General features: G+C 43.3%; 1 protein-coding gene across 2 annotated transcripts in view; it reads right to left on the reverse strand.

Annotated features, from left to right (window-relative positions):
* Positions 1-20,070, reverse strand: part of CRMP1 (collapsin response mediator protein 1) — a 51,781-nt gene that overhangs the window by 21,156 nt on the left and 10,555 nt on the right. For both annotated transcript variants that reach the window (XM_069793832.1, XM_069793840.1), the window contains exons 2-5: positions 12,891-12,979; positions 7,384-7,568; positions 5,680-5,844; positions 546-607 (exon numbers count right to left, since the gene is read on the reverse strand). In XM_069793832.1, the coding sequence (XP_069649933.1) occupies positions 546-607; positions 5,680-5,844; positions 7,384-7,568; positions 12,891-12,979 (501 nt within the window). The remainder of the gene's footprint in view (positions 1-545; positions 608-5,679; positions 5,845-7,383; positions 7,569-12,890; positions 12,980-20,070) is intronic.

The raw sequence follows: 20,070 nt of genomic DNA on the forward strand, positions 1-20,070 counted from the left end.
TGCCATTATCCATTTACAATGACCTGATACTTATGAATGGGAAAGCTGAAGAGTCTGGAATCTGTAATGAGCTCTGGACAAACAAGCTCATTGTTATCTCCAGCCCTAATGAGAAAAGGCCACATCTCCTAAACAGCAACTTCATTTAGCTGTTTGCAGCAAACGAAAAACTCTTGAAACCTCAAAACTGCCACTGCCTCGAGTGCCTCATCTTTTCTTCCCTCTCTGACCTAGAGTTCTTGAAAGGTAACAGCAAAATAAAGTGAGGGCAAAATCCTGAGCAGTGCCGACTGGTTGCAATGTTGGGAGACACCAGAAAATCTTTGCAGAAAGTGAATGCCATACACTTGAAGGAACACATGCAGATGTTCAACACTGCTCGGCACTGACCCTCCAGAGAGAACTCCCCCAATGCACATTTCCCCCAGTGCCACTCAGGTCAGTGGGAACGTTTCTCTGGGATTCAACCTTAGCAACTCCTCGAGTGTTGGGAGATCATAGAAGAGAGGACAGATCACAGCAGTGAAAAGCATTCAGAGCAATACCTGGCTGTCGGACATTTGGTAGAGATCTTTGTAGGCCATGTAGACTTGAAAAGAGTTCACACCTGTTCCAAGACAAAATTCAAAGGTGTTACCATGTAAGTGGATTCTTAAATAGTATTTTACTGAAAACTTGAGGAAAACAAGTCATAGAATATGTCTGGACTAGGCTTTTCACCAGTGATTGCCAGAAATAAAGCATGGCCCCACAGCTGCGTTACAACAGGACTAGAAGCCTCTAGAATTCTCTGGGGGAATCTGTGGATTGCCTGTGTTCAGCCCTGGAGCAACCCAGCCACCACCGCAAACGAGATTGCTTGTAACCAAACCACAGACAAGCAATGATGGCTAAAACAAGCATGTAAAGTTTGTGAAGTTTAAAAAAAAACTTGTGTACGTTTCCGTGAATCGCTGGTTTTCTTTTTAGCTTTCTTTAGCTAATCAGGAAAACATTTCAGCTTGACCTGAAGCTGTGCTTTTTAACAGATAAACTTCTAGTTAAGTTTCCCCAAAGTGCTGAGAAGCTCTAGAAACTGTGTATCTGAATTTGCATACAGACTTGCTTTTTCCTGACCCTACTGCCCAAAGCACCCAGCTTAGCTGATGGCAGACACTGGGAAGGAGTGGAAGCAAAGCCTGAACCCAATTACAAGGGCAGCTCGCCATACCTCTTCTTCCACCTTCCAAAGATGGAAGGATTTATGTTGGCAGTCATACAAAACCATGAGAGATGACAGCTCCAAATATTAGAAATCAGTAAGAAAACCTAGTGTTGAGTGTCGGTTGCCAAGAACCAACTGTATTCAAACCCCTACAAGTTTTGCTACTGATTTCAAAGATTTGATTATTTACACAGCTTCACATTCTAACAGAATGGGAATTCCAAACATCTTTGGTTCATATTTTCTGTACATATGAATTCGTATTAGTTTACAAATTTGCGTTACACTTTAGTCTACTGACAACTTCCCAAGTTTGGTACAGGGACTGATCTCAGAGTTTTCTGGTTTAAAAGAAAAGTAAATTCTAAGCTATCTAAGCTGCGTATGCTGCATTTCAAAATAGCTGTCATGAAAACTGTGCCTCCTGGGGTGAAAGGAACAAGAAAGAGATCTGTTCATGTTATTCTTCTTGGCTATACTGAATGAATAAGGGTCTCTGATGAAGATATAACTCTTTCATGAGACTAGAAAGTGCAGATATATCCTCAGGCAGAGGATATGGCTGTTCACACTCACACAGAGAATTTGTTTATTCACAATTACAAGACTAAAATACCCCGGGACACATGCAGGATAAAACCTTGAAATGACTCCTGGTATTATGTCTCTGCTAAGTCCAGGCAGCTCAGGGGGAGATACGAGGCAGGAGCCGGCCCCTCCGTGCTGACTTACACGCTGAGCAAATCCAGCCTGGACCATGGAGCCCTGTCAGCCTGCGAGCCCATCCTTTCTTGCTATTTTACTATTTCTCAGTTTCCTAGAAAACACACATGGGCTTTACCAGCTGTAATCCCTCAGCCTATTCCTCATTACACAGTTTCAATGTACTTGTTATGTCCCTGCTTTAAAACGTTAAGCTTGACTATGGCTTCCCTTGGGGCCAATGCTTCCAGTCTCATGCCTGCAGCACCATCTCCCCTCTGCCTGATCAGAGCTGCCCATCCCGCCTTGGAGAAAAGCTCTGTTTCTCTTCACAACCCCCCCCAGTGTCTCAGATGCCAGCTGCACCTGGGAGCCACCTTTCTGCATGGGTGACCATGCGCACATGAAGCAATGAGAGATGTGTCAAGGCTGGTCCAAGCCATGCCAACTAGCCTCAGTGATGGCACGTAACTGAATCCTCTTGTAGACATCTCTCTGTAAGCATAGTGCTGGGTTACCTATTGCTCTCCCTTACCCACTGGGATCTAGCCAAAGGTAATTCATTCAACCACAAACCTGCAGGAGGTAAGGCAGCTTTCTCTGGGTACTGTGGCTGGAAGACACACATTGACCCAGGTGACATAAATTCTCTTCCTTTTTTCTTTTATTGCCTTTGTATCTTCTTAGGCCCTTTTCTGACATTCTAAAATGACTATGAGTTTTGCTCCCACTCAGGTTAATGTTCTCTCTGAAGTCAATGAGAGTAGAAGGGATCCCAGCAAGGATCCTGCTGTGGGATCTTGAGCCTGTCCCTTACCGACAGCTCCCACAGTGCAGAAGCCGAGTTCTCCCATCTAAATGCACATCTGTGCCCTCGGCTACCACAGCAGATACACAAGAAGTGAAAGGGCATCTCCTGGGCTGCCTTTACAGCTAACAGGAGAGATGGTTTGAACCATCCTGCCTTGCAAAGAGAGTACCTTTACAAGATACCAAGATAAAATAACACCAATTACATATACAGATATCCAAGATTAGACTCTTTGCCTAATGCCTTGGTCTGGTGTCTTGATCTACTCATTGGAAATATGTGGCTTTTCAAAAGACCTGGTCCATGGTCTATCGACCTTAATGCTTAACATTTGTTACGTACTATGTTCTTCTTAATGTCCTGCTTGCTCTCGCAGCAGGAGTACTCAACAGGATCCTCTCCAAACTTCAGAGAGTGCTGCAGCTTTTTTTGAACAGTGACAAAGTGCAGTAGTTAAAGGAACAAGCGAGGCGTCTGCCAACACATTTCAGGCTGTTGTTCCTTTGCATATACCGGAGAAGCCCAGTCCCAAATTAGCTGCTGAAACGCTACAAGCCTGAGTCTTTATAACCAACATTTGGTTCTACAAAATCTCCAGGCCCTTCCAAAGCCTATGCCTCCTTAAATTAGCTTTGTATTGATTTAAAACTGATTAATTATTCAATTAGATCTCATGACAAGGCACCTCAACAGCAGCTCTGTGAGCTCCCCTGTTATTCCTGCCGAGATTGTGTTAGGCACGCACAGCATTGAAACGCGATTAGCTGAGCCCTGTTACTCAGCTAACTCACCCACCAGACGATCAGCCGAGAACAAATTCAAGCCAGATTTCCAGCTGATGAAAACCAGTGTCGCTCCACTGACATCAAGTCTATTTGCACCAGCGGGCTCAAATGTTTCCAATTATCAGCAGATATTGTCCATTAATTTGAAAGCCCTTGCCACGCTGAAATATTTCCCATTGCGCTTGTGCTTTCATACTCGCCCTTACCTCGCGTCTGCTAACACATGAGAGTAATTCACACTGACTGCCTGAGACGTACTCCAGCATCTGTGAGAACACAGGTGACCTCCTAATGCTATCACCACCAAAGGGGCCACCAAGGGCCCCACCACACATCCCGGTTCAGGAACCGAAGAACAGATTCCTGCTTCCCCTGAAGACTGAAAGGCAAGTCAGATTTATATTGAAAACTCACATTTCAATAGCTGGAGAAAACTATTAACCTAACTGTCTGCACGAGGCTTTTAATGTAAGCCCTCAGGCAAATTTGGGAGTGCTGAGCCATCTGTGATCCGGGAGCTCTGGAAAATAGTATCTAACCTTTGAAACAAGGCACAGTGTACTTGTCTGAGAGTACAGTCAGCTAACGCACAGCAGCACACCCATGTTAACGCTGACAGCAGGGAAACAGCACAGATTTGGCACCATCAGTGTTGACAGATGTCATCACCTTGTAAAAATCACCTAGATTATAAAGACCTATGTAAGATCAGCTACAGTTTCTCTAAATTATGTGTAATCTTGGTGACTGAAGGGTTTTGTTGCCTAAAATCTGGCTACACAGCACATGTACTGCTAGCATGCTGTGATACAGAATAAATTCCCATAGGTGACTGCACCTCCATAGCATTTCAGCAAACAACCGCTCACTCAAAAATAGTATTTTGCTTTGTTTTTCTACTTTGATAGTACATTTTTCTATACAGAGAATCTTTCAAATCTAAGTCATCACTAGCACTACACCTTACAAAGGATGCTGCATACACATATTACTTAGACTTCCCAACACAAGGGTCATTCTGATTTACCCATGGTAACTAAATACCATTTCAGAAAATATCTCCTAATTAATATCCATACATTTTCAAGAAAAGTATCTAGTGAAAAATATCTGAAAAAATATGTTTCTGGAAAGAAAATCCATGCTGTTAGGCAGAATTTTAAGCAACTAGATCTAAACTAGGATTTTCTGAAGGCTGGATTCAATTGCCCACTTGCCCTCCATAAATGAGACTGCCACACTGAGCTGGCACGTATGGAAAAGGATTTATGAGAGGTTTTATCTGTGCTATTCTGGAGTCCAGGTAGGGTAACCTACAGCATCTCACATGATAGTCGACCTGTTAATTGAACTGAATCAGGCCCATAAGTGTCTTAAATAGATTCCTAAGTAAGTGACCTGGTTTTTCTAAGTCCTGAAACAAAGCGTCTTCTAGTAACTTCAGGGAAAGCCACTGGAGACCAAGCACTTGAGAAAATCAGGACATTTTTTCAATATTATGTGCCTAACTTTAACATCTCTTTTTTCAAATAACTTGAACCTATTTTAAAAATACAGGCATGTTTTATAAAAAAATCTAGGCTAGGCAAGTAAATTATCCTAAGCCATTGCTGAGAAATAAGATCTAGCCTGCGATGGCGATTTGTCAGACACACATGCCGTTCATATTTGGGCTTAATTTGAGGCAGCTAAATGGGCACATTCCAGTCTAGTCAAAATCTGAACCACTAACTTTAAATGTCTCATTCTCTCCATTCATGAAATAGAGGATCTAAGGTGACTGGGCTGATTACCCTAAATGCTGATTCTGAGTTTTACCTTAAAATAAAACCTAACTATGCAATGTCTGAGCCTATTTCCACATGTACAAGCAAGCATAAAGTGATACATTTGTATCTGACAACATACACATCTTAATTTTCCTTGCTTATATTGGGATAAACCTACTCCCTCCATTGGCCTTGCTGCCGACTAGCACTAGTGCACAAAGTTTTAGGTCCATTTTACACAGCAGCAAGTGAATGCAAAAGTCTGAAGTAGTGCAGAACCTTGGGCAGCACAACCAGCACCTGTGCATTTCTGTTCTGGATGATGCAGTCATTAAAATACTTCAAAATTTCACCTCCATATGATATTTCAATAAAAACAAAGAATGCTACTAATTTTCACTCACTAACCTTTGTCTTGCACCAGTATTTCCAGCTCTTCTCGAATCCCATCATACCAGCTAGTGATGTCCACATGGAGAGAGTAATCACAACAGGATTTGGTGTCAGCTGCCTCATGCCACTTCTCAAAGGAGGTCAGTAAACTCGATCCAGGTTCTGGAAACACGTGGTCAACTGAAAAAGAGATTCGGTGTCTGTTATTCAGCCTGCACACTGTTCAGATTTCTTCAGTGCCTGTGAGTAAGTAGCCTTCCAGCATCTCGGCCAAAACAGCAGCCTTGGAGGCAGATTTGTGTGCAGACCGTAACTCTGGGATGTCAGCCAGGTCCTGCTGGCTCAGGTATAGCAGACTTTGTGTCTGGCAACCTGCTTGGTGCAGCATCAACAGACACACAGTGGGAGATCCAAACATCTCACAGTTTAGGGAACATTTGATTTTCCCTTTACTGTTTTGTAAGAGACCACAAGTTCTCGACTCACCTGTATTTATTGTCTGATGTGACCATTTCTATGTATTTCGTAGTAAGCATTATTATTAACCAGTGCCTCGTAGTCACTGAATTGGCCTACTCTGCCTTACCAATACATCAGTGGAGATGTCGAATGCTTTCTCAGCAGCCAGAATTGGGAATACAGCCAAAGGTCTGAATAGAGATGATGTAGAGCACAAACACTCAGCTACACTATATGGCAGATCAAGCGCGCTCCAACTATGCATCTTCACTGTCTCAAGGCTTTCTGCATCTGATGATGACACAATGTTTACTGACATAAAATAAAGGCATGACTACTTATGCATATATACTTATCTTTGCAGGGCTAGGTCAAAAGTAAGTATGGAAAGAAAGCAAGACGGGCTTACCAGTGGCAGTTGCAAACCTAACGCTGCACAGGAAGCCTCAACTGAAGAACATACACTGAAAAAATGACTAACAAAAGTAATGAACAGCAGTGTATTTTGTGCTTATTGCCAGAGATCCTTTCAGCTGATACTCGCTGCTGAACATAGGTGACAGGTAACATCACTCAGCAAAAAAACCCACATTCCAATTCAGCGGGAGTAAAACCCCACTGGGCAGCTCCTCTGCCCAAGGAAGCTAAGATAATTTATGTCATATGAACAACTGCCTGACAAAGTCTAACGAAGGGCCAAGCCACTGCTAGTAGGAAAGAGCTAGATCTTGTCCTGACACCTGGTAGACAGAAGAAGGGTCTTTAACAACTAGAAACACTTCTCCCTTCCACCAAGAGAGATTTTCCTCCAGGATATCTCTGGTAAGGACTTCCTCGATTCCTAGTGCCAAATCCAAGTTCATAAATAAGCATCTTGTTATTTCTAAAGCCCCTGAAATGTCACTAGGTGGGAACAGCAGATCTTTGTCAGATTTTCTGTGCCATATATTTGCAGCACTAACTACATTGTTTTTCAAAAATCCCAAGAGTAGGTACATTATCCCTCAGTGCTTGTTCTGTCTTTCAGAGGGAAAGCCAAGAGACAATTTCCCATGCCGCTATTTCTTTCTGAGGGTAGGTTCATTTTCAGGCCAGTCCTGGGTGACAGTGATGAATGGATCTCCAACAGAGTGCCCAGAAATTTGAAGATTCATTGCAGAAGATCTCAGAAAATTGGTATGGAGCCTCCTGTAGCTATCCCCACCTATGGTACATGAGCTTCAGCCTGGGGTGGGAAGAGTTAGTATTCCTAGTACTCACTGATCATGGTGGTGCCCCCTGCTAGTGCTGCTTTTGTGCCTTGATAGAAGTCATCGACAGCAGTCATTCCTTGGTAGGGCTTTTGTAGGTAAGTGTTGACATCTATTCCCCCAGGAATAACCATGCGCCCGTTAGCCTCTATGGTCTTGACTCCTCCAGGAACAATCAGATTCTCTCCTATTTGCCTAGGCAGCAAGGAAAGCCAACATTATTTTACTTAAACAAAGAAGCACAGGGGACAGAACAGGGGACAGAAGCTATCTGAGGCACATAGAGGAAAGGAACGTAGGGGTCATACAGAAAGAACTGGGACCCTGAAGGGAAGGCGAGGCTCAAGCACCTGCTCTGGCCGCTCTGCACCGCACTGGCAGAACAAAGCATCCGCGAGCCTGCCTGGCTGGGCCATGTGCTTCGGTTGCTTTGCATTGCTCTAGTGGCCAATAAAGAAGCCGTAACGCACCAGCATTAAAAACTGATTTTTTTTTAATATGATTCAGGGTGAGACTTAAGTGTCCTATCTTTAAACAATTACAAATCTCTGGAGTTAATGCTCTCTTGGGGACTCTGGTTTTGTATATTAAGTTCTTAAATGAAAACAGAAAAACACAGATCAAATATGACAGCAAGCTGGAATTGTAAATAAATGGCAGAAGCACAAAGCACATCAGAAAGGAGTTATAATTACTTTGCAACTAAGCAATACAAATTTATCCTTAAAAGAAATCTAAATATGCTGAGACCCAAACACCTCTAATCTAACATGTCACATATTCTTCATCCCCCTCTTACAGTTAAAACTTAGTGAAACATTCTGCATAACTGTGTATAAAAAATGTTAATTAACTGTTGCCACCTTTTCCCCTTCAGTTCTTCAAAAAGAGGGTGGGGTTTTTTTCACTATTGAAGATACTCATCTGTCCCCCATGCTGATATCAAATAAACTCCAGATACCTACAATTAAAATTCTTCTATTGTTCATGGACACAACTGTAAGTAAATTAACCTTTAACTTTTAAAGCCACATTACATTTTTATTATCTATTTTGCATGGTGCCAAACAGGAAAAGGTATGCGTCTGCGTGGAAGCCATGTCTCTGCGTTGTTACACCATAATATATTTGGGCTTAGAGATATCTATAAGGTATTTAAGTTCACTTAGTTTATCTCCTATTACAGACACACAGTCCTTGTCTTAATTTCCTTTTGTCTGGGATAAAATAACATTTATCCACAGCTAAACAAATACCCCAGACATCTGAGCTGCTGAATCTGTTGCTCCTATATTAAAATGCAACTCCCACCTACGGAGCAAAACACAGCAACTGATTAACAGCCAATCGCAACAAGCTAGAACAGAAAATGAATATAACCGTTAATTAAAACCAGTGAAAAAACCAGGGATAATTATTCACATTGGAAGTTGGCCAAACTGCCAGAGTTAATAAATAGCCCCAAGAGGTCAAGAATTTGTTTCATACGCTATGCAAAAATGTCACCTCCAGCAGCTTGGCTCCCCCGGTGCTCCGGGTTTTGGCTGGAGGGAAGCACAGCCATTCGGTTAGCAAACTCCCCGCCAGCAGCCCGAGCTGGGGTCTCAGCTGCTCGGCACTGAACAAACCCAAAAGGGCTTACTCGGGAGAGCTGATAATATCACGGCTTGAAGCCGTACAACTCCATGTCTGGCATCTAATATTCATCAACACGTATAGCACCGGGAGCATGTCATAACCTGTTTACAGCTGTGAGAAGTGCTAATGATACCATGACAAACAGGGAATTGATACATCTGCAAAAGCCAGCAGCAGCCCCGCACATCCGATTGCGCAGACAAGTTGCAAGAAGCTCCTCTGCTGTTAAAATCTGACTCGCAAAGGCGTACCACAAGGCACTCCAACCCAGGAGCAGATTGAATGCTTGTATAAAGTTAGGTAGCCCCACGTATAATAATGGTGTCGCACTAATTTTTGTTAGTTGAATCCAATCCCAAGATTTTAATCAGAACAATCCTAAACCTTTGTACAGCGTTTGTGTGGCTAAAAAACTGAACTGGGGAAAAAAAATTTACTATGACCAATCTCCTCTAAATACGTCTAAGGTGGAATTGCACTCCAAAGACTACCACACCTTCTGAAAATAATATTAAAGAAAACTTACACAAAAATATACAAGCAATTCATTTTTATTTTCTTCCACAATCAGTATCTACCAGTTCCCTATTCAAGAAGTCCCATACCCTAAGGAAGTGAAAGAGTCTTAATTATGTACTGAACTTTTTTGATGACTCACTGATCATTATTTGCAGTGTACTGTTGAGTAACAGCTTATTTGGCAATGGCTGAAGTCATCCATGCTGAAGCGACATGGGACCAAACAGCCTTTGTGGATGATGCTGCCCTATTACCTGTCAGGAGCCTGTCTCATCTCTTGCCCTGGCATCAAGATTAAGGCTGGGAGAAGGCTGATCTTCACCCGCGTTCAAGGTTATTTTTATTCTGACTGACTAGAACACAGAGTAAGAGATAATGTGACAGGATTCCTGAATTGCTCACTTGTTAATGCTAAGTGTATGTTAATAAGAATGGGGTTCAGTTACTTGTGGTGAAAAAACACAATAGCGCAGATAACTGTATTCTACACGCTGTACAAATGATTGGGCTGGTTTTCTGATGCACCAGCAACTAGAAAACTCAGACTCACAGAAAAGTCGATGCTGTCTACTGTCTTCAGTTGAACAATCTGGTAAATTCTGTCATACTGATTGAATGGAAATTGGATGGAAACAGCAGGCTTCGACCCTTCGTAAGCTTAACCTGAGAAAGCTGAAAACCTCTCCAGAACTCCGTGGTGTTATTTCTGTCGTTACCAAGCCCAGATCTCTTTTAGGCATCTGAGGCTCCCTCTAACTTGGCTCGTCGCTTGCCCAGCTCTGGAGACCCTGTCCCCAGCCACCCACCCTGCACACTCCTTAGTCCCCCGCAGCCCGGAGGGACCCAACCTTTCCCCTTGGCAGGGACGGAGCAGAGGACAGCAAGCACCAGACCGTGACCTGCCGCTTGGCACGGAGACCAGGGCTCGTTTCCTCATGTGGATAACAGAGACAGGATAGATGTAGGCAAAATATATTATTTACGTGCCAACGGCAATTTAAATTACTAAATATCTGAATTACTATTTAGATACCGGAGAACTGCCTCTCGGCTGCCATTTGAGTGTGCAGGGCTTAAGTTTCAGCTAGGAAAAATCCACATGCACCACTTCTCCCTTGTATCTAGGGAGCCAGTTTGAGCATTGACAGATGGGAAAAAGCATCTACCACCCTCCAAACAATAGCTAATCTTCAAACACATTCAAGGTTATATCTACATTCCTCTCCACTGGACAATCCGCAGGGACATTAGCATTAAAAGATCCTATTCATTTCATTAGTCTGCAAGAGAAACCCAACCCTCTATTTTCCAATCAGTTTCCACTGCAGAATAACAAAATTAACCCAGATCTTTTATATCCTAGCAAAACCAGGACACTATTGCCTATTCTGGGCTGAGTGGTTTGGTGTCTGCTCCATTCTGTGAAAAGAATTCTGTATTATCATCAGGATCTGCAGCTGGAGAGTTAGGGCATCAACTGAAACATGGATGCCTGAGGTTCAAGGTCGAAAGGATCTTGAGCAACATTTAACAATGATGCTAAATATCCAGACACAATGGGCAGTTCCAGCTGGAGAAACTAAAAGAGACCAATATCAGAAGATATAGTGCTTTCCTAGCCTGCAGAATTTATCATCTGAACACAGTTAGGACCCAAGCCCACCTCACACCAGGCTGCCCTCACAAATTCCCTGCTTTTTCAGAGCAGGACTTCTTGCACAGTTTACAAAGAAAAATCTAAGGGCATCTAAATCCAGGAAACCAGGCACAACTCGGGGTTTTGAATAGTAAACTTGCCTCCTTGGGCAAAGACAAAGGCATTTTAAAAATTAAGATGTTGCCTGTCTACACATTATTAAACCTGGCTGTCTCAGGCAGCTGAGATACTTTCTGGAGGTATGGACCCACGCATGGATTTCAGAGGGAGTCTATGCACTTAACAAGGGCAGCTGAAAGCTTGGCATTGCTAACCTGCCTACTGAGTACCACTGCATTTCTGGAGTCAAGGCCAAAAATTCACAGCAGTTTCAGATTCTCAGCATCTCATGCACTTAGTTGTTAAATCAGTTCTGATGCTTTTAAGTGTTACTAGGAAATTTGCATCTGAACAAACAAAAGCACAGAAAAACTCAACTAAAATACCTATCAGAGAAAGCACAAGTTGGTTGATTGTTGCTATTTAAAAAAGATACATTTTCAAAATTTTGTGCCTTCTCCACTTAAAAAAATATGGTCCTTTTGTCACTTCTGCAATGCAAGTAACACTACAATTGGAAAGGCAGTGAAGTATTAAAAAGAAAACCACACAGTCCATGGATAAAAGTGTTCAGAATTTTTTCTGTTATAATAACCTGAATTATGAATAATGTTAGTAGCCACAGATATATAAAGAATCGGCCTTCTAATCTGATGATAGCTTCTCAGAAAAAGGAGCTCTGAAAACAAGTAGGCAATGAATTATTTACCAGATAACCATAATTATGTTTCTGTGCATTAAATTGTAGCCTCTGGAGACCAAATTTGTTAGGTCACTAGTGAAAATGTTTAGCAGTCAGGAAAAAGGCTTTGACCCTTGTGTATATCAGAGTGCTTGTACACACTACATAACTTTGCAAAACTAGAGACCCCCCACCTCCACTAAGTCAAGGTAGGAGCTACACAAATAGACATCTCTGTTACTGTTTCCCAGGCTATCAGTAATATGCATTTCACGTGTTTCACCCAAGGAATACTTTCCCAGTTCCTGTATTTTATATCCTGATAAATCAGTAGGATTCTCCTTCTAACTGTGTGAAGATTTAAGATCATATACCTTTTCTAAGCAACAAAAGGGATATATGAGCAATGCATAATGATGTTGGCCAACAGAACATGCTATGCTTCAGCATTAACCAACAGGGCGACTGGGAAGGAGTAGGTCCACATTAGCACTGTGTAACACAGGGCATATTTCTGTACCGTACAGTCCGTTAGAGCACAGCTGCATTCGCCCTGATTACATGTGGGGAAAAAGCTGTAATGAGCCTTCTGCCATACGTGGACTCAAAAAATATCCATTGTCCTTACCATTACTTCTCGTGTTGAGAGAGCCTACTTGCCTTGACTATTTTGGAAGAAACTAGGATTGAACTGTTGGAAAAGCAAATACCTTCAACTTACAGTAAAGAAATTTTCTATTTATCTAATCTTAGTAAAGATAAAATGGCAGAATTTCATAATTAAACACTCCTCTACTATGGCCCCACATCTAGTGGTAACTGAGATTCTGGCTGCAAGATTTCAGGTCAGCACCATCAAGAAATCACAATAGTCTATACTAACAAGCATGCAAAAAAAAGTTCAGTATTTTAAAAAACCAACTTTATAAGTCCATCTTCAAGGTATATGTCTGCATAGAAGGAGTGGTCATCATTGATAATTCTTCCACCTTTAATGAGTAGTCGGTCACTCTGGGGGAAAAAAAAAGGAAGAAAAGTGTGTTTGTTGAAATAAATAAACATAATAACATATTGATGGTACCAAATAGGCTTGTATTATATAGAAAGCCATTAATATCAAAGCACTTACACTATATAACAGTCTATGCCATAGGTTCAGGTGGGTACATAGACAGTGGAGAGGAAAACCAGTTTCACCTAATGTTTATTTCTGATTTTTGGGGCATAAGGCCTCATGGTCATCAGAGTTCTTTTTCCTCAAAGCAGAACTCATTGCACATGGTAACACCTGAAATCCTGCTACATCCCTTCTTTACCACCACTTTACTGTACAAAGGCGAAAAAGGGAAGAGAAGCCACCAGAATAAACTGCCCAACACGGGAATGGCCAAGCTGAGCTCAGCACCCCTGGAAGAGTAAGAGTTTGAAAAGGGAATGGACCTGCCCAGGAAAGCTCCTTTAAGCAACATCAGCTCAGCACGGTCAACTGAGCCACCCCACCGAGGCGGCCAAGGGACACGGCCCACAGCTTGCACCTCCCATACTGTGTTACAGACCAACAGCAGAAAATCTAGTTTCCAGTGGGTGGGAAGAATGGATTGGTGTCTAATTTGTGATTCCTGCAGGTCAAAGGCTGCTGATTAGTCGGGGGCACTCCGTACTGAGGGTCCCCATGCCGTACTTCACTCACTCTATGAATGAGGACAGGAGTGCAGCCTCCAAAGTTCGGTTTACCTGAAATATCACACAAACAGCAGAGAGAGCTACTGCCTCCTGGTATTTTCTGAAGTGCCAGAAAGCAAACATTTTCTTCCCATGAAGAACTCTTCAAATACCATGTCTGCTGGGGCACTGTTCACAACAATCATCTGGTTCCATTTTTCTCCATTCAAATGGTTACACTCTGTTCTCAAAAAATACATTTTAGAGAAAGCAAATTTTACCACTACATATTCCTGAGAACCAGTATTTTAACCCCCTCATTGAAGAAGTCATACTGGAAACACCGCCACCCTACCATCTACCCAGAGACAAGGAAAGTCTGTAACTTTGGTACTGTGCTGGTTTTGGCTGGGATAGAGTTAATTTTCTTCACGTTAGCTAGTATGGGGCTATGTTTTGGATTTGTGCTGAAAACAGTGTTGATGATTCAGGGATATTTTCATTATTGCCGTGCTCACACAGAGTCAAGGCCTTTTCTGCTTTTCACACCATCCTGCCAGCAAGTAGGCTGAGGGTGCACAAGAAGCTGGGAGAGGACACAGCTGGGACAGCTGACCCCGACTGACCAAAGGGATATTCCAGACTATCGGACATCATGCTCAGCAGATAAACTAGGGGAGAGGTTGGCCAGGGACCGCTGCTCAGGGACTGGCTGGGCATCGGTCAGTTGGTGGGGAGCAATTGTTTTCATTTGCATCACTTGCCTTTTTGGGGTTTTATTTCTCTTTGTTATTTTCCTTTTCCTTACAATATTTTTTTTTTCCAATTATTAAACCCACAAGTTTTCTTACTTTTACCCTTCCAGTTCCCTCCCCACATCCCGCTGCAGGGGAGTGAGCGAGCGGCTGTGTGGTGCTTCATTGCTGGCCGGGATTAAACCACGACAAGGACATAATGCTTTTGGAAAGACTTTTGCCAAGTGACTGTGAATGCTGGAAAACTGTAAAGCAGTCAGAACCTTCTTTACCCATTCATATATAAAAAAGCCATTTATTGTAAATTATTTCCTTGGCTCACTAAACAATAACTCAGAATCTCCATTTTGTCCATGTTCTATACTCCTCACTCCAGACTCAATTCTTTGTTTAATTACAGGGTGACTCACGCATATAAACCATGCATGTCCCAAGTTCCCAGTTTAGAACAATTAGACAAGTTGCTATGTTTCCTCATCTATAAAACCAGGACAACGATACAGACCTTCTAAAAATTTATTGATTAAAAAGCACTGAGTCAGAGTTAAGGGTGTTACAACAACCTTTTTTCAATGTAACTTCTCAGTTATACGTAGCAGATTTACTTTTCAGCTTGTATTTGAACATTTTGCAGATTCGAAGAATCTATAGCCCTCTGTATCATTCTAGAAAAGCAAAAGGGAGAAACAGACATTTTAAGGGGAGAAAGAAGGGGGGAAAAGACATATTAAATACAGTCTGTGACAAAGAGTATGTACATAGAAGAGTTGAGGCTTTTCTCCATGTGCTGCAGCAGCGAGATGACCTGGGCGGGGGGAACCAAGGCACAGAACTACAATGAAATATGTCCCTGGGACCTGCCTCAGATGTTGGTACCCTCTCATTAAAGGTCGGAGGCGAATGCAAGTCCTCAGTCTGGAATTTGCCCGAGCAGGCTCCTTGTTTTCTCCCCAGCCTCTCTACTGTCACTTGCAATTGCAGGACTTGTGAATCAGCAGCCTGAATGGTAATAAGTTATTTTGCCATGTGCTGGCAGTTGCATCTCCTCACCATGACGATTTATGATACTGCCTGCTGACCTGCAGAGACCACCATCTTGTGAGTTCTTTTTAAGCTCATGCAGTTGCCTTCCTAAACATTAATACAGTCCAATTACGAGAGGCAAGAGCTTATTGATAAGGGCAGGGAACGTTACCAGAGCACTGCATCTGTCACTGCTAATGAGTCAAAAAATCTGCACGCTCATCAAGATGTTCTACATTTCATTTCTTTTAAAACAGGAGAAGATGCATAATAAATGGAAACAAATGTAACCGGCTGGGAAAATAAGACAGACTAAAATAAAGCAGAACTACAACCCCAGAAAAATAACTGTAGACGTACGGATTTCATACGGTTTTATATATAAATATACATATATAAGTGGCAAAACTAGGTATCAGTATAATCTCAAACTAAAAAGAGATACAAATGCAGTTTCAAGAAAGCACTCAATTATGTGAGTCATCCATTAAATTAAGCCTCGCTTACAGTTTATAAAGGATTACTGAATGTTTAGCTACAAAGTCTCACCTTCATCAGAATTTTGGAGGGTTTAAGAAATTCCCGTGAAGAAAGAAAACTGCGCTTTATGGAGACTTCCAACATTTTAATTCTTGACACCTTCCTGCTCAGAAGAAAATACAAACTGTTCGAAATTGTTGCAAAAGGGAGCAGGTGCTGCACCTGAGCTGGCCTGCAGCTAAGGTTGCCCCCAGCCGGGAATAGGAAGCCACGGGAGATGAGGCTGACAAAGAAAACGCAAATCGTGATGCTCCCCGCTGCTCCCCAGGTAGTCTGCCAAGCCAGGTGCTGTGGAGCCTTGCTCAGCTTTCATCAGGACCCGACAGATGCGGAAACATCTCTGACACACATTTCCATTCCAGCAAATCGGCAAATTCAGAAGAAAAAGGGTTTTGCTGGAACTTTTCCCAACCAGGTCGAGCTGTCAGCATGTCTGCAGGACACGCTACAGATTGCTGCAAGGCAGGAGCACGAGCAAAGCGGGGTACCTTTACACCAATGGTGCTGATGGGCACAAGGACCCCGGGGGGGTTCAGTGCTGTGTGGGCACCCCAGCAGCACACTGTGCCCAAGCAAACAGGCACGGCCTCCTACATACACCCTGCTCCGACCAGGGGAGGCTTGTCCTCAGCTAAAGCAGCGGCACCAAACGCCTGTGGGCACCTAACCGTATAGATGCCTTTCCATGAGCACGCTGGAAAAATTACACAAACATAACTGACCAGCAGGGAGGCGTGGGTTAATGCTGACAAGCGACCTGCTATATTCTTCATGAAATAAACTTTCCTACAAACCCTTGGTCAGCCTGTGAGGATTCATTCCCCGCCACAGCCTAAGCACAGGCTTCAGGGACAGGCACAGCCCTGGCCTGGAGGCAAAGGGACGCTGCCACCCTGCCACCCTGCCACGGCCACCCACGCCTGGGCACTCCTGCACTGGTTTAGGTCACTGGTACTTGCTGCAGTGAAAGCCTGGCCAGAAATCAGGGCACACACACGGTCTGTGAAGTAGGTTAGTCTCCTCGGGCACGTAGCCCGGCTGGGCACGGTCAGGGGCCATTTCTTATTTACCAGGCAGGCTGCTTGCGGTTTTCTTACCAAGTGACAAATGTCCAGACAAACTTGGGACCAAAGTCCTCTTCTACCTGGACAATGTTCCAGGCTGGAGGACAGCCACACTCTGTAGCACCCTGGGGAAAGCAGGGGGAGTGGAGGGACAAGGGACGTGAAGCTCATGAATTAATCACACAGCAGCTAGCCCGTATTTCCCCTTGCCAGCTGCAAACCCCTGCAGGCAGGACACTTTGTTTGCCTAGCTCTCAGATGGACCCTCAGCCTCTCGGGTGACCTTCAGGTGCTGTCACAATGCAAACAACCATTACTCAGCTCAGGAGGTGACAATAATGTCAGCCTTTATAGGGTGGCTGCCACCGTTCTGTTCAGCTGACAGATGCCTCGGGCACTGGTGCCCTGCCTGCCGAGCCCTAAGGGCTCCGTACCAAGTTTTCAGTGCACTGCCTGGCACAAGAAGATGCCAGCTCAGCTCCTCCTGGTGCAAACCAAGGGAAGCTGCCGGGACCCTCTCCTCCCTCCCAGCTTGCCAAGGACAGACAGCGGGAACACGGCGAAACAGAGAGGGGGTATTTCATCGAACATATAAACTAAGCAATTCATTAGGTGCCAAGACTGAAGGGGAAAAAAAACGCTGCTTTCATTGCCATGCGAGGTGCGGAAAGCACCACTGTAAATCCACCACTGTAAATCCACGCCACTGCTCAGCATTCCCTGCCGGGTGCGGGAGCCGAGGTGTTTCTCCTGCAGCCGTCGCTGCTGCAATGATGCGACAGCATCGATGCAACGCTCTTGGCTGCCGGGTTTTGTGCCTGGCTATGACACAGCAGCAGCACAGCGAGGATGCTTCTCTCCTGTCTCCCTGCAGCTCCATTTTACAAGCGCTCGCTGCTGAGGATGATACGTGTCATTCACAGCTCTTCACCTTCAAACCCTGCGCACCGCTTTCCTGGTGATTTTTTTGCTAATTGCGGTCCAGCTTCTCCCGCTTAATCCGGCAGCAAAGCCACGGAGCTTAGTCTGTGACATGACAGCAATTTTCGTGGCAGCAGACGGAGATGCCACAAACTCAGCATCGTTTGCTGCAGGAGGAGGGGCCGGCTGCTCAGACACGAGGCGTTGGCTTTCACTCCCTTACAACTATTGTTTGCGTTACGGTAAGAGCAACACGCAACATCTGTAAGCTGGTGACTGGCAGAATTTGTACAAATTGCCTGTTCTGCTGAGTTTTTTAAATCAGCTTGGCTCAGGTCTTGTGAAGCGTGTCCATATTTTCCTACGCTCCCAACGGTACAAGGCCAGCAGAGACAAGCAGCGTCTGCATCAACCTGCCAGATGATGAGCCTGAGCCCTGCTGCAGTCCCGAAATCTGCAGTGGGCTCTGCAGAACTACAAGTTAAGTCAAATCCTTTCAGTCGGTAAATCACTCAACTCTGGGTTATTTGCAAATATTGTCTAAATGTTAGGCTCAAATGTTAGAGCAGGAACAATTGCAAAGAAATTTAAAATTAGCCTTTTTTTCATTCTCCTACTCCACTCGGAGCTAGAGATATTTAAAAATATTACACACAACAAAATGCAAATACATTTTTTACACATGCCATTCTCAGTCTGCTTCTGGATCTACTGAAAAACATAGTAACAGAAACTGCCATCTTCTGACATAAGATTTACTAAATAAATATTATCTCAAATTGGTGCAGCATGTCAAAATACAATGCGGCACAAGTATCTTCAGTATCAATACCCATGGTACTGCACTTGCAGGCACCTTTCAGAGAAAACCACATCTCTGTCATACAAGATGAAGTATAAAAAAAGAAAAAGAATGAATCTGCCATTATGTATTTTAACCATACAAAAAGATTCAAACAGATTTCAAGAGCAGTGTTTTCATCAAATAGCAGCATCTGTCCAGACAGCAATTCTGATATATGCTGTTACATTCTTGCTTTTCTTCCACAAATACAATGTCTACCTGTTACATCTTCATCTCTAAATCAAAAAACCCATGTCGTTTGCTTTACAATTTAACTACAATGAACTTCATATGGCATACCCAGTATATGGGTCTAAGCGCTGCTACATTCTTGCATTTAGACTTTTACCATTGCTGCATTGCAGCCATTGCCAGCTGAAAAAGTCTTTGCAACACTCTTAGCCCCAGACTTTCCAGGCCTAAAGGAGGAGGAAACACTCAGCAGTGATTTCATGCTTTGCATAATTCTAACGACTTACTAGAATATACCATTGTCCTTAGATCTCCAGAGCAACAATGGCTGTATTCTCTAAAATCCAGATTAGTCAATGCCCCTGAAGATGACTAAAGAACCAATTGAAAACAGTTTAAATTTCAAATCCACCTGCATTTCCAGTTCTCTGCCTATAAATGCATGTGGTTTAAAAGGCATCAGATTAAAGGCAATAGACATAAGAAGGCATTAGGCTACGTTACCACTCTTGCAGCCAAGACATTAATCTTCACTTTTTTAGCATTCGAGAGGCAAAATCCTTTGTTGCTAAGGCTTTAAAAAGGCCACTGAGAGTTGAAAAAGACACATCCCCAATTTAGAAGGCAGGTTCAAAAGTCACAGGCTGAAGTTTGTGTTTTTCTTGATTATCCAAATCTCCACAAGGAGACTATTTGCAAGGGAGTGGTTTCTCAAAGGCAAAAGTCCCACTGGCAGACAATGGAGGGAGACACTTGGAGCTCCTCTGTGCTTCTGTGCTTTCTTTCTTGCAGAGTTATTTCCCATAATATACAAGAGATTTAATGGGGTTTTTCTGTGGATATACTTGGTTGTCAACTGTCAGAGCTGGTCAGATTCAGACCCAGTTGTGATACTATACCGTTAAATTACCTTGCTTTTAGCTAAGTACTTACAAATAAGGAACATTTTTAAACTTAATGGCAAAGGAAGAAAGATATCCTTCCCAAGAGGAATGCTTGCTTAAAATCCTTTCATAAGGATCAAAGAGCTGTAAATGGGATTTCATGAAGTACTGTCTGCTTATAGAAGATCTGCTTTTAATCAGCACTATCCTTCCTTTT

Source organism: Haliaeetus albicilla, chromosome 1, assembly GCF_947461875.1.
Source record: "Haliaeetus albicilla chromosome 1, bHalAlb1.1, whole genome shotgun sequence".
Lineage (NCBI taxonomy): Eukaryota > Metazoa > Chordata > Aves > Accipitriformes > Accipitridae > Haliaeetus > Haliaeetus albicilla.